The sequence below is a fragment of the Momordica charantia genome, assembly GCF_013281855.1.
Source record: "Momordica charantia cultivar OHB3-1 chromosome 8 unlocalized genomic scaffold, Mcharantia_2.0 BLBB01000008.1, whole genome shotgun sequence".
Taxonomy (NCBI): domain Eukaryota; kingdom Viridiplantae; phylum Streptophyta; class Magnoliopsida; order Cucurbitales; family Cucurbitaceae; genus Momordica; species Momordica charantia.
In genome coordinates this window covers 9,263,884-9,277,663 of record NW_028275166.1, presented here as the reverse complement: position 1 = coordinate 9,277,663, position 13,780 = coordinate 9,263,884, and the positions used below count along the sequence as shown (strand labels likewise).

Here is a 13,780-nt window from a genome sequence, read left to right as displayed (position 1 = left end):
TTTAAGTACTATCTTGTTCCTAGATCTTCAGCTTTGATTTATTTTGTCATTCTACTCTCAAATTTTGTTTATTTTAGTTCATGTACTTTCAAAACGTCCGTTTTGATACCCGTTCTTTTAAAGGGTGACCAATCCCTCTATTAGTAAAATTTCAACACAAATTTTATACACAATGGAAACAGTTTAATACAAATTTATGGTTACATTTCAAGAATATTTAGTGAATGAAGTGTCATGCATATTGATCAAAAAATATATGAGATAAAAATAAAAATGAAGACACCAAAATGATTCATTTAGCAGGGACCAAAAGTCAAAAGTATAGGGATTGAAATGAACAAAAATTAAAAGTATAGAGATCAAAATAGATATTTTGAAAGTATAGGAACCAAAATGAATAAAGTTAAAATTATATGAACTAAAATAGTAGGTTGCATACTCTCGATCCACTACTGCCTGAATAGCATTTCCTGCTGCGGTTTAAACCGGAAAAGAATTACCTTCTTTAGAGATGTTTGCGGGTTAGGTTTGTATAACTTGAATTAATAAATTTAATATTATGAGTTTTCTAATCTCGCAGCCTAAAGAATTGACATTTACAAAATCATAAAACCCACCAAACAAATTTTAGTTAAACTCAAGTTTCTGACTTTTTATTTTTATTTTTTATTTATTTTTTGAGATCCTAAGACTCATTTCCTTGGATTTTCTGATAATTTAATACGATTATGAATACAAATATCCTAAACTTGAATTTGTTAAATGTTAATTTTCGCTCGTATCTCATGCTAATAGCTCCTACAGAGACCCATGAGTCAAAATAATATAGAGTTCATGCATGACATATTGATAATATATTTAAATTATTGGTATAAATATTATTATGGTCCTCGTACTTTCAATTTAATTCACGTTCGTGGCAGTACTTTCAAAATGTTCATTCTGATCATTTTATTTTCAACGTGTTCATTTTAGTCATTATAATTTCAAAACCTCTATTTTGGTCTTTATACTTTTAAAAATCGACTACTTTAATCTATATATAAAATGGAAACCATCCAATAGATAGAAATGAATGAGATGAAAATGAAAATGAAAATGAATGGATGAAAATTGTTCTTTTCAAAAGCACACAGGGACTGAGATAAAATATTTTAAAAGTACAAAGATCAAAATGAATTAAAGTCGAGAATAAGATTAAAATATTATTTAGACTTAAATTATTTAAATTGCTATAGTTTGTCAACATTGGCTTTCTGATCTGACGTGAATTAATAGGTCCATACAATTATTATAAGCTACCAAATGCTCCATTTTGAATTTAACCAGGGTCAGATTTTTTTTTAATAATTTAAATTTAAAGTTCAATCTTTATTTTGTTAGGATGAAGAAATCCAAGCAAGTAAATTATTTTAATATAAGCAAATCCATCAACTTAGACAGGATATTTTACTTTTTTTTTTTTTTTAGTTTGATAAACAAGTAATGGATTTGTATCTATGTTTTTTCCTGCATAAAGGAATCTGAACTCAAACATTATCTCCTAAATTAAAATCCACCCAAATTAAACTTATTAAAATGACAAGCCAAATATTATTTCTTGAGTCATTAAACACGTATGAATAGTAATTAAATAATTGCTTGATAATATTTCAGTACATTATTTCTTTTTCTTCGAACTACAAGTATTTGATAACTGCTTCGTGTTTTGATTCGGATACTGTAATTATATATAAACTTTGTAAACAACAAAATTGAGTTATTTATTTTTTATTTTCATTTCAATTTTTTTCTAAAAAATATAAATAAAACCATCTTTTTTTATAATTTTAAATTTAAAATGTATAATAAATATTAAAATTAAATACAGCATAGCTAAAAGATTTTCCATGTAAAACATAGATTTTTAATAATAAAAAGAAAAAATTTTACAAACACATTTATATTGATTTTTAATAAAAAGAGAAAGAGTACTTACATACATGGAAAAAAAGCATAATTAATTTCAAATATAACAACAACAAATTCCAATTTACAAATATAGCAAATTTATAAAGCCCAAACTCATTCACGATAGGTTAACCTATAATTATAAAATTATAATGTGAGAGTAGAAAAATAGATTGAGGGCGAGTGGTGGAATGGCGCGTGGGAATTAGAAGGATTAAAGAAGAAGAATGGTAAAGGGTGGTAAAAGGGCATGGCTTTTTGGTCCCCATAACTCCACTTCCTCATGTCTACTGCCTACCACACACACACACACTTGTATTCTATCCATAATTATATTGTCTTCTTTTAAATGTCTTTTGGGCTTTTTAGTTTTATTTTCACCCTAATATCACCTAATTAATTATGTCTTTGTTTAAAAAATATTTCTTGGTCAAATTACATTGGTTGTTTACAGGGTCTCTACTATTTCAACAACCTTCAATACTACTGCATGTTTAAATGGTCTTTGTATTATTAGGGATGCGAAGTTAACGTGAGTCTAAGAAGATCTATGATATATAAATATAAACAATATTTTCATTGGCATTAGACTTTGAATGAACAACATATCCTGTGCTCTAGGCCTGGTGATCTCCTGGTGTTGGGTCAAGGGGACTGACTAGATCGACTGGGTTGGTGGTTGACTTGATCTATAGACAGTTTGACACATGTCTCTTCCTTAACCTCACTTCAAACAAACATAATACGACAATTTAACCCCTAACGCCGTGATTGATATTAGAAAATATATACAAACTTTGAATATGAAAGTGTCACAATTTCTTTAACAACGGATGATGTTATCAATCCCACGCGCTAGCTTTTTAATTACATAATGGATTCTAATCCTAGTCCAAATAGCCATATATTCTTTTAAAGGCGCTTATTATTTGGTAGTAAGTTCTGGTTCTTCATGTACTAAGCCCAAAGCTAAATTATTAGAGTCCTAACGTACACAAAAAGATGATTTTGGACACTAGAGAGCGAGATTACAAGTAGTAAAAAAAAAAAAAGCACTCTTTTTCTTATTTAATTTAACCCTAATCTCTAAGCTCTGTTTTGATCCATTTTTGTTCAAATTCGAATTATTACCTACTTTTCACCGGCCTCCTTTTCAACTCAATACAAGCGTCATTCATATATAACAACACTTCTTCGAATAGGAAAAAAACTTGTATGAACCTCATTAGTGTACACCTTTACCAGATAAATATAGTTTTTCACTTGCAGAACTTTGATTATTAACCCATCTCGACATAATGTATGTGGTATTACTATGAGCATGGATACATGTGTATACAAAGTATAAAACCATGCATATATAGGTTGGACCTTATACATTCATCTTAATTAGCTATAGCTTGGTTGTTGTTTATGGTTGCAAGCATATTGTTTGATCCAAAAATTGACCAAGTTCGAAATATACGTAGGTTGGATTGTATGGTATGATATCCCTTGTCCTCCTAAGAACCTGCAAAACAAGGTTAACACTGACGAACAAGTTAGTCTCTGTCCAATCTAACTCTCTGAATGCAAATGGATTCGCGTACCATGCATAGAGGACAGACATCCCTGTTTATAGGGATGAAATCCGACAAGAGTCCCAACATGGGGCTAATGGCCATCCGACCGTCCGTAAAACACGATGTGTTGTCGGTCTTAGTGCGTCATTCAACGCTTCTCCGGATACGTGCACTTAGATCGGCTCTGAACCTTTAGGTTGACTTATGATAAAGAACGACTAGCTCAGCTTGGCATGTAGATCCTGACGAAAAAGAAACTTGCACAAATTATTATAATAAAAAACAGCCTTCAATTAAAATACCTTTACGGTGTTGACACGTGGCAAGCGACAATTTGCCTCCACCACGTATGATTTCAACTTAGCTATATAAAAAAACTAAACAATGATCTCATACATTTATTCAATTGCATGATAAATATAGATACCAAAGTTGTCAGCCAAAATACAACGAAATAATTAGGAGACTCATGACATGTTTGGAAGTTTTAAGATGAGACACCAATGCTCTTGTACAACTCAAAAGGTTTATTATATTTAAAAGTAGGATATAACATATATATTATAGGACGTAAAACATAAAGTTGATGTGTGTGTATTTAGCATATTTAGCATATATACATATACATATATAATGCAACAAATTCGGTGAAGGTGGAAGCTAGTTAATGAAGGTGACTGGAACAAATTTAAGTATCAATTGGCTAAGGAGACTCATGCAAGAAAAGCAAACACTTCAAAACTCAAGTCAGTTTAAGTTCGACCTTAGTATCGAGGTAAAGTTAGAATACGATATCTGATAATGGAGTGAAACGTTCTATTTATAGGTGGTGGCTCCAATAAAGTTGATCGACCAACAATTTCTTTTGTCATTTTGAAGGTCTGCCTATCGAGTGTATAATTTTGAGGATGAGTAAGACTTCCAGCCGAGTAAGAATTTTCCAATGAGGCCATTTTATGGTTAAGTATGAAGATCGGCCGCCTCTTGGTTGGTCTTCAGAGGAGTCTTGGTCCTTCCAACCTTCCTATGTTCTCCACGTGACAAAGACTAATTTTGATTCATAACATATAATATAAAGTTGATGTGTGTATACATATGCATAGTAAATTATAAAAAAAAAATACACTTTGGACTTTATCATTTGTTTCAAAAATATCATTTCATAAATTTTAATACTATGTTATCTGAATTTTAATAAAAATTTCAAAAATAACATCTATAAAAATTTTAAACGTATTTTGTTCTAAAAATTTCTCTTTCTGGCTTCAACAGCAAAAAGAAAACGTCTTCTGAGTTCCCAAGCGATCCCAGTGGACCCCACTGCCACTACCGAATATACAGCAACAGCAGAATATAATTAAAAAAAAGAAAAAAAGTAGGACGAAAATAATGGAGGGAGGGGGACAGGTGGGACCCACACTGTTCCGTTAAGATAACGAGATACCATGAATCTTAATACGGATGCGATGTGCCAGATCAAATCTCTCTCTCTCTTCTCGTTTATGGAATTTCAAACTTCAAACTTCAAACTCAGACAAATTGACGAAGTTTAGAAGTTGGGATTAATCAAAGTTTGATTATTTATTCTCCCACGCGCCGCCGTCTCCCCCACGCGCCCCCACCCCACCCCACCGTTGTCTTTTTTTTTTTTTTTTTTTTTGTGTCCTCCCTCTACTTTCTCTCTTTTGCTTTCTCTACTTTGGCTCCGCTGGCTCCACTGTTCCTCTTTTTTCGGATGAGTGGATTCCAAAAATCCACTTCCCTCTTCTTCTCTCTACGAATTTCGGAGCTGGAGCTTTGAGATCTGAGTGGCGGGTTTCTGGGTTGGATTTCATTTATGAATCCGACGCCTCTGATGAGAAGAGGAAGATGGGGGGAGTCACTTCTTCAATCGCCGCTAAGTTCGCCTTCTTCCCGCCCACGCCGCCGTCGTACACAGTAGTCGCCGACGAATCCCGCGACGGCCGCCTCTGCATTCCCGAGATTTCCCGACGGGACGACGTCGATGTTCTTCGCCTTCGGACCCGCCGAGGGAATGATATCGTCGCCGTCCATGTCAAGCATCCCAAGGCATCCGCTACTCTGCTTTATTCCCATGGAAATGCTGCTGATTTGGGCCAGATGTTCGAGCTCTTTGTTGAATTGAGCGTTCGGCTTCGCGTTAATCTTATGGGGTAATCTTCCTCTTTCCTTCTCTTTTTCTTTCTAGGCATGTGGGTACTGCTTTATTTAGTAAATTTTCGTTATATAGGAACTCATATCACTTCTTGATTTGGAAGTGCCGTAGTTCATTCATGGTACAGATTTGGTTGGACTTCTTCTTCAGTTGAGATTAGTGGAATGATACTCTAACAAAGACATGTACTGGTGGTAGAGATTTGGTTGGACTTCTTCTTCAGTTGAGATTAGTGGAATGATACTCTAACAAAGACATGTACTGGTGGTAGTTTTGTTCCGACTTATAAGGAAATGATGCAGAAGCAAAACTGTGTTTGCAAATTTCACTGGGTAGTTACTGAAGCTACATTTGGAGCTAGCTTCTAAATGTATAACTAACAAGCTACATTTGGGGTGTCTTGGCTCGTTTTAGGGAGTGTAGGGCGATGGTGGAGGATGTTTTGCTTTGCCCCTTTATGGGATAGAGGGACCCAGTTGTGGGAAGCTTGTTTTTTTTGCAAATTTTTGGGTATTTCGATTGAGAGGAGTAGTAGAATTTTTTGGGGTGGAGAGGTCTTGGGAGGAAATTTGAGACTTAGTTAGATTTAATCCCTCTTTATGGATGTCGGTTTGTAAGGCCTTTTGTAACTACAAGTTGAGTGTTATTCTTTTGGATTAGAGTCCTTTCTTGTAGGTGGTTCCCCTTTTGTTGGGCTTATTTTTTGTATCCCTCTTATATATTCTTTCATGTTTATTAATGAAAGCTCGGTTTCTTATCAAAAGGAAAAAAAAAAAAAAAAAAAACTGAAGCTACATTTGGAGCACATTTAGAGCATTTATATGTGACTCTTTCTTGAGAGTTGAAACCTGTCTTTGTTCCTCCATCTTTAAATCATTCCCTTGAGAGTTGAAACCTGTCTTTGTTCCTCCATCTTTAAATCATTCCCTTTAGAGGACTCTGTGGGTGGGAGGGGTGGTGGAGCTATATCTTAACTTCTAATTTTAGATAGCATCTATAGAAATGAAACGAGTAAATTGATTGTCTCAGCTTCGTTTTCCTCCGTGGAAGTGGGGGAATAGGGATGGCTGGATGGGAGAATAGTGGATTTTTCTCAAAGCAATTAGGCATTTATTGCTCTAACAGTTATGGCCAAAATCTATACTTTAGAAGCCGTCATTACGAAGATTTATACGTCCTCTCGATCATGTTTACATTGGGAATCATTATTCTGATCACATGATGGCATTACTAAACAATGTGCTTGAACACGGTTTTAAGAGTAGTCCTTCCTATCTGTTTTTTTATTTTAATTCAAAGAGCACTAGCAGGACCTCTCGACAAGGTGTTTGTCTCTGCTCCGAAGGAGGATTACATAAAAGCCTTCCAATCTAATCCAATAGTACGGGTCAAGTAATTACAAAAAATATTGTGTTGAGCACTCCAGTTGAAGGCTGTAAACTGTGCAAGATCAGAAAAGTATTCAAAATAGTTGAACTTATCTGAAAGAACTCTAGCATTCCTTTATTTCCAAGTCAACCACAAAATCGCTTTGGCTATGTTCGATCACAGCACTTTAGCTTTGTCCTTACAAGAGTACTCTTTCCTACCTTCCCATTCCAGAACATTTATATCATATTTCCCAGTGGTTAGTTTCTAAGGAAAATGGGTGGGAAGCTATTGTGTGTTTGCTGTGCTACCAGGCATAAAGAGTAAGGGTGACAGATTATAAATAAGTTCTATATGCTTTTCATGAAGATCAATATGTTGATTATTTTATATAGTGGAGTAAGCTTACGAGGGAGGAATTTGAATACTGTAAGGCAGTGATATGAAACACAGAGATTTGCTATGAATTTTGTTGGGCTTTTGAAATGATAATGATTCCTACTCGGATTTTTGTGCTATGATGGAGGAAGTTCTCTGGAATTCTTTTGTTTACTGACAAAGAGAGAATCCATTGACAGGCTGGCAATTCACTAAATTTCGGAACATTTAGTTAGAGTAGATCAAAAGGGTTTAATGGTGTAGATGGGTCTTGGGAGGAGGTTTCTGGTTCTTAAATATGTTTTGTATCATTTTAGTCCCTGTATTTTTAAATGTCTTTCCTCTTTTTGGGCTTTTGTAATCTCATACATCAATGAAATTGTTTCTTTCACAAAAAAGAAAAAAAAAAGAAAAAAAAAGTCCTTTGTGGTCCTTATGCTTTCCACTGTTGTTCATTTTAGTCCGTGTACTTTTAAAACGTTTGTTTTGGTCCATGCACTTTTGAAAAGTGACAATTTCGGTCCCTACTTGTCAAAATTTAACTTAAATTTTATATACAATGGAAATTTTTAATACAAATTTATAACTACATCTCAACAAATTTAGTGAGTGAAGTGTCATGCCAAAATTTTGATTGAAATAAGTAAGATAAAAATGAAAAGGAAGGGATTATTAAAATCACTCCCTTAAGATACAAGTACCAAAACGAATGTTTTGTAAGTAAAGGAACTAAAATGAACAAAAATTGAAAGTTGTTGAGTTATCCATATATTAATTAAATTTATCCAACCCGCCAGCTTAAGCTTTTGGGTTGAGTGATGGTCTATTCATCCTTAACAAAAGTATAGGAATCATAATAGACATTTGGAAACCACAGGAACTAAAATAAACCAAAGCCGAAAGTACAGGGACCAAAAGAGTATTGGCTTTGGTGTCCAAAAAGAATTTTGTATACTCCTTCAGTTTGATTTTGCTGGATTGGAGTCCATTCTTTTAGATTGACTTTTTTTTTTAAAGTACAACATGTAGGGTGGGGGATCGAACTCACAATCTCTTGGTTTGAGATATATGCTAATTACCGTTGAGTTATGCTTACTTTGGCTTACTAAACTATTCTTTGTATGCCTTATTGATTTTTTTTTCATTCATCTCAATGGAAGCTCAACTTTTCATAATAAATAAAACACCCCTTTACCATTTGTAACTGCTGAAAGCGAGGAAAGTTGCTTTGCTATCTTCATAATACAGTGAATTTCTTGAAGTATTATATACATTGCACCCAACTGCAAAATTGACTCATGATCCTTTGTTGTAACTTGTATTTTATGTAGGTATGATTATTCTGGCTATGGACAATCAACTGGAAAGGTACGGTGCCGTTTCCCTATTCTCTCTAGTTTTTTAATTTATTTTAGTATTGTCTATCCAAATATCTATTTATTTTGGATGTTTCTTTCTAAGTAACAAGTAATGAGTTAATGCCTATAGCTGTGTTATATTTATATTTATGTAGATTCATATTTTTATGTTTTGGTGCTCGCTTATTTTAGGACTATTAGCTAAGCCTACTTCTCATTCATCTTAAATGCTTAATGAGACTGTTGGTGTGTATCTCTAGTGAAGTGTAAATATTTTATATTTCTTAATTCTGAAAAATTGTAAGCTTAGAGTAACTCATTAAAATTTTTGAAAATTGGAAGCAAAATTCTATCAATAGTCCTTTGCTATGAGATCAAATGCCCCAGTTGATGCTGCCCTAGCTTGTTGAAGGACCTTCCTCCCAATCACAAAAATGTGAAAAGCCAGCTTGGGTCGGATGCTCTAGTCAATGGATATAAGACTTGGGGATGGCGTTCTCTGGGGTACCTGATTACATAGATTGGATGATTTCAAGATGGATAAACATTGCATTCCTCTTGACAAGGCTGTTAAATTCATTTCTAGGGAAACTTAAAAGTTATAATGGGGTTTGGCTCCAATCCAAGATGATAAGACTTAATGGGTAATTATAAAAAAAAATTCTTGGAAACTGATACCTGAATAGAAGCATAAGACCCAGCAAGAGACCAAACTTCTTCAAGATCTCTCAAGATGGCAAAAAATGCCAGAATGCCGCAAGATCTGACCCTTGTTAAGAAACAGCAGATGTATTAGGACCTCGTCCACAATAGAGCTACACTTTATTTCGTGCCAAACCAACATCAATTAACTCCAAACCATCATGGATTGAGATTGACCTAGTAGTCAATAAGGGCCAATGTAGATAGTAAAGGGCTTAGAGGGAAGGAACAAGTTCAAACCATGATGGTCCCCTGCCTAATATTTAATATCCTATAAGTTATCTCGGTAACCTAATATAGTAAGGCAGTAGTCAATAAGAGCTAATGTAAATAGTAAAGGGCTTAGAGGGAAGGAATGAGTTCAAACCATGATGGTCACCTTCCTAGTATTTAATATCCTACAAGTTATCTTGGCAACACAATGTAGTAAGGTTAGGCGGTTATCCTTTGAGATTATGTGAGATTAGTTGAGGTGCGTGCAACTTGCAAGTGGCCTGGACACTTATGGATATTAAAAAAAAACATCAAACAACTCCAAAAAAAAAATCCCAAATCTAGCAGTTGAATTGGTAGCTCTAAAGAATATTATCGAAGTCCTTAGATGCACTCTTATAAAGAATGCACCACTGCGACTCCACCAAAGAGAAAGAAAGAACCCAACACGATTTAAAGTGTTCGCCCTCCATGCAAAACCTGCCAAACAAAAAATTTGACCTTTTTTTAGAATCTTAACCTTCCATAATAAGACGGTAGGAGGAGGAATCACACAAAGACAGAAAAAGTGACCTACACAAAAAAGCCCTGGAAGGATCAGGAGCCCACAAATGAATATCCTTTCTCCCTGAATTAACAAAAAAGCCTCCTAACAAAGACAAGAGAACCACAACATCTGTCGTTTCCTATTGGACAAACTTCTTTTACCTCAAAAAAGCCTCCTAACAAAGACAAGAGAACCACAACATCTGTCGTTTCCTATTGGACAAACTTCTTTTACCTTTTTAGTCTCTACGCAACTTAAAAAGACTCTCAATGAATTAGTGAAGTGAGGCTTGATACCGTGGATATTTAAACAAAAAGAAGTAAAGTATAGTTTCTAGAGTTTATAGCATCAACAATCTTGCAAGGGAACAGGGCTCGAACTTAATCCAAAAAATTAAATAAACAGTCTAACCAGGCTCCTAATTTGTAGGTGATTGCAACAGAAATTGTAGTTTCTTTAAATAAAAATTTGCTTATGTTTTGACTTATATAAATACATCAATTTCAGTTGTTTAATACCATTATTGTAGATTTGTTCATATTGTTGATTGAATAAGAGATTAATTTGCTATATTGTCTATGTTGCAAATTTTTTTTAGCCGTGTGAGGTTTGTTGGCATGATTGAGCATCATTATTACCGGTGCAAACCTAGATAGTTACGGCTTTAGTTTCTTAACTACCTATTTGCCAAATAATATATTGCTCCGATTTGAAAATACCTCGTTAATGGAATGTTGGTGTAGCATTGCATCTCAATGATGCTTCTTGTCAGTCGTACTATGTTATTCAGCCATGTTTACTATGCTGAATCAAAAGAGGCCTACAAATTACTAATCCTGAACAGGCAATGTTCAAGTCTTGTTGATTGGAGTAGTGTAGAGGTCCACGAGATCTGGATATTTTGGATAAAGGAAACTTAAAATTAAAACATTAAACCTTTGTAATATGACTTTGCTTTAGCTCTACTTATGTACTGGGATTGTCAATCTGATGACTGCAGCGTGGTTTTTCCCTTCTCAATAATCCTTACAAAGAAACTTGTCATTCTCTTTTCTTTTGAAACAGCCAACTGAATATAACACATATGCAGACATTGATGCTGCATATAAATGCCTCAAGGAGAAGTATGGGGTGAATGATGAACAACTAATATTATATGGTCAGTCAGTTGGTAGCGGCCCTACGCTTGATCTTGCTTCACGATTGTCAAATTTGAGAGGTGTAGTTTTACACAGCCCAATTTTATCTGGATTGAGGGTATTGTACCCCGTCAAACGGACTTATTGGTTCGATATCTACAAGGTCTGTTTTTCTACCTTGTTATCACTTATTTGATTCAGAATATAGTATCTTATAGTTCTGTTTCCTTGTTCAGAACATCGACAAAATTGGGCTGGTGAACTGTCCTGTTTTAATCATACATGTAAGTCTCTCATTTTTAAATATCTTCCTCTCTATCTCTCACATACATACAGAGATGAGCATGATTAGGAAGGTTAAATCTATGAACACTTTAGCTTTAAGGCAGTCCTCTTTTACAGCATTGTATAGGTTTAATAAACACTAAAGCTTTGAGATCAGTAATCTGTATGTGAGATCAGAAGCAGTCATGTAAATTGAATTTAATGTGTGTTTGGCCTGTATTTTAAAGTGCTCATGGATCTAAAAGTGTTCTTAGAAATTTTGTTGGGTTTTGGTTAAAATTTTGGAGTGTGATAGAAAGTGCTTTTGATCCATAAAATTGCTTTTTGGTTTGAGAAATTCTACACGGATAAAAAATACTTAAAAGTGATTTTAGGAAGGAAGCATTTAACTATTTTCTCCCAAAAGTGCTCATATAGTTGGTGTTTCACTTAAAAATAATTTTTTTCAAAAGGCATTCCAAAATCCAAACACACAGTTATTATAGTATCATCATGTAGGAATGATTCCTCACAGTGCTCACTCGAATAAACTTATATCAGGGGAAGGAAGCAAACAATTAAAGATTATTAGATGGTCGTGGGGATGGGGTGGCAACAGGGGACTTGCACGTAGCTTTTTATGTACAGCCCATATTCTTGATTGTGCAATGATATCTTTCTTTTCCCTAATCATGTTACCCATCCAATCCAATCATTGCGTCTCCTCAGATCCACTGCAATGGTTATTGGCTTAATAGTTTCAAATTATAAGCAGAAAGAAATTGACTACTGGCCTAATGTGTTTGTCTTGCAGGGGACAGCTGATGAAGTTGTTGATTGGTCCCATGGAAAGCAGCTCTGGGAGCTTTGCAAGCAAAAATATGAACCCCTATGGCTAAGTGGAGGTGGGCATTGTAATCTTGAGCTCTACCCTGAGTTCATTAAACATTTAAAGAAATTTGTACAGTCACTTGGGAAATCAAAAGCATCAACAAATGGTTCTGAGAAATCTAAAGTAGAAATCGACAGTCGGAACAAACCATCTGAAAGTGGGCCTTCAGATACATTTGAATTAGCTGCTGATCTTCCAGAAGTTTCCCGGAACAGTTTGGATAGTCGGCTTGAGAAGTCGAAAAAGTTAAACAAGCCTGAGAAATCTCGGATGAGCACTGATCGTGTCGATAGGTTTAGGAAAAGAAAGGGCCTAGTTTGGTAATCCAATTATATTGAAATTCATCTCAAAATAAGCTTATGCACTAATCTCAACTGTGGCGGTTGGGGGAAGGAGGTACTACTTTCCCCCTGTATAATGATGCATCCATTCTACCAGCAATGTACCAATTGTGTGTGGTTCTGCTTTTTTCTCCTTTTTCCCCCTTTTTCATCTTTATGTATTTTCACAGATGGAGGAACCCTTTTCATTTGATATTACTTTTGTACAAACAGCAACAAGATAAGAGCAAAATCTCTGCAGTTTTTGCTGATCAATTATTTGCTTAGAGAATTTCCTTCTGCACATTCACATGGTAGGTTATGAAGGCTGAAAATGTTGTACCATGATGAGCTTTAAATTCCCTGTATCTAACTTTTAGCATTTTCATTTAGTAGTTGGAAGTCTTGGGAGGTGGGCCCACCACCTTTTTCTAATGTCAGAATTGTGTGCACCACTTGTTATTTTGTTGTACTGGAAGTGAATGAATACTTTTGTCATTGAAAGGTGGGAGGTCTTGATTGTTTTGGACAATGTGGTATTGTTTTGAAAAGTAAGAAAGATGGAAAAGAGAAAGTTGTCATTGTCCTTTACTGTTCTACTTGCTTTTGCTTTTAGTTGAATTTTCCTCTTTCCCAGTTGCAGAAAGTTGTAGCTAATCATAATTCTGTGGCCCTCATTTCACATTGTAATGTATGGCAGGAGATGGCCTAATTTTAGGGTTGCTTTTATGTTATGAGGAAGCTTTCTTTCTTTTGTACTTTACACTTAAGCTGCAAAAGATTACTGCTACTTTGTTTTATTTTAAATCACGAGAGTATGAGCGTCCCACTCTATGCTTATAACCTACCTTTTACTAAATTTTAAGGAGGCTTCACCCACCCAAAGGTCGGCTTCGAGAAATTAATGAGCG

The 13,780-nt window shown here is 34.7% G+C and overlaps 1 protein-coding gene and 1 long non-coding RNA gene across 2 annotated transcripts; one reads left to right on the top strand and one right to left on the bottom strand.

Moving 5' to 3' along the window:
• The first annotated feature begins 5,194 nt into the window (after positions 1 to 5,194).
• LOC111016899 (alpha/beta-Hydrolases superfamily protein) lies at positions 5,195 to 13,145 on the top strand. The gene is made up of 5 exons (XM_088127106.1): positions 5,195 to 5,686; positions 8,766 to 8,802; positions 11,320 to 11,556; positions 11,630 to 11,677; positions 12,472 to 13,145. The coding sequence occupies exons 1-5, from the start codon at positions 5,382 to 5,384 to the stop codon at positions 12,871 to 12,873; spliced, it is 1,029 nt and encodes a 342-aa protein (XP_087983232.1). The 5' UTR covers positions 5,195 to 5,381; the 3' UTR covers positions 12,874 to 13,145.
• LOC148209478 (uncharacterized) lies at positions 9,048 to 11,313 on the bottom strand. Its single transcript, XR_015792629.1, has 2 exons — positions 9,471 to 11,313; positions 9,048 to 9,300 (listed from the first exon to the last, which is right to left on the bottom strand). It is a non-coding gene; the product is annotated as an uncharacterized LOC148209478 (long non-coding RNA).
• Positions 13,146 to 13,780: the final 635 nt, after the last annotated feature.

Excerpts from the sequence above, each read along its gene's own strand:
- LOC111016899 (XM_088127106.1), top strand. The coding sequence starts at position 5,382 with ATGGGGGGAGTCACTTCTTCAATCGCCGCTAAGTTCGCCTTCTTCCCG. Across the intron at positions 5,687-8,765 it reads CTTCGCGTTAATCTTATGGG|GTATGATTATTCTGGCTATG; the intron begins GTAATCTTCCTC and ends TATTTTATGTAG. Across the intron at positions 8,803-11,319 it reads ATGGACAATCAACTGGAAAG|CCAACTGAATATAACACATA; the intron begins GTACGGTGCCGT and ends CTTTTGAAACAG.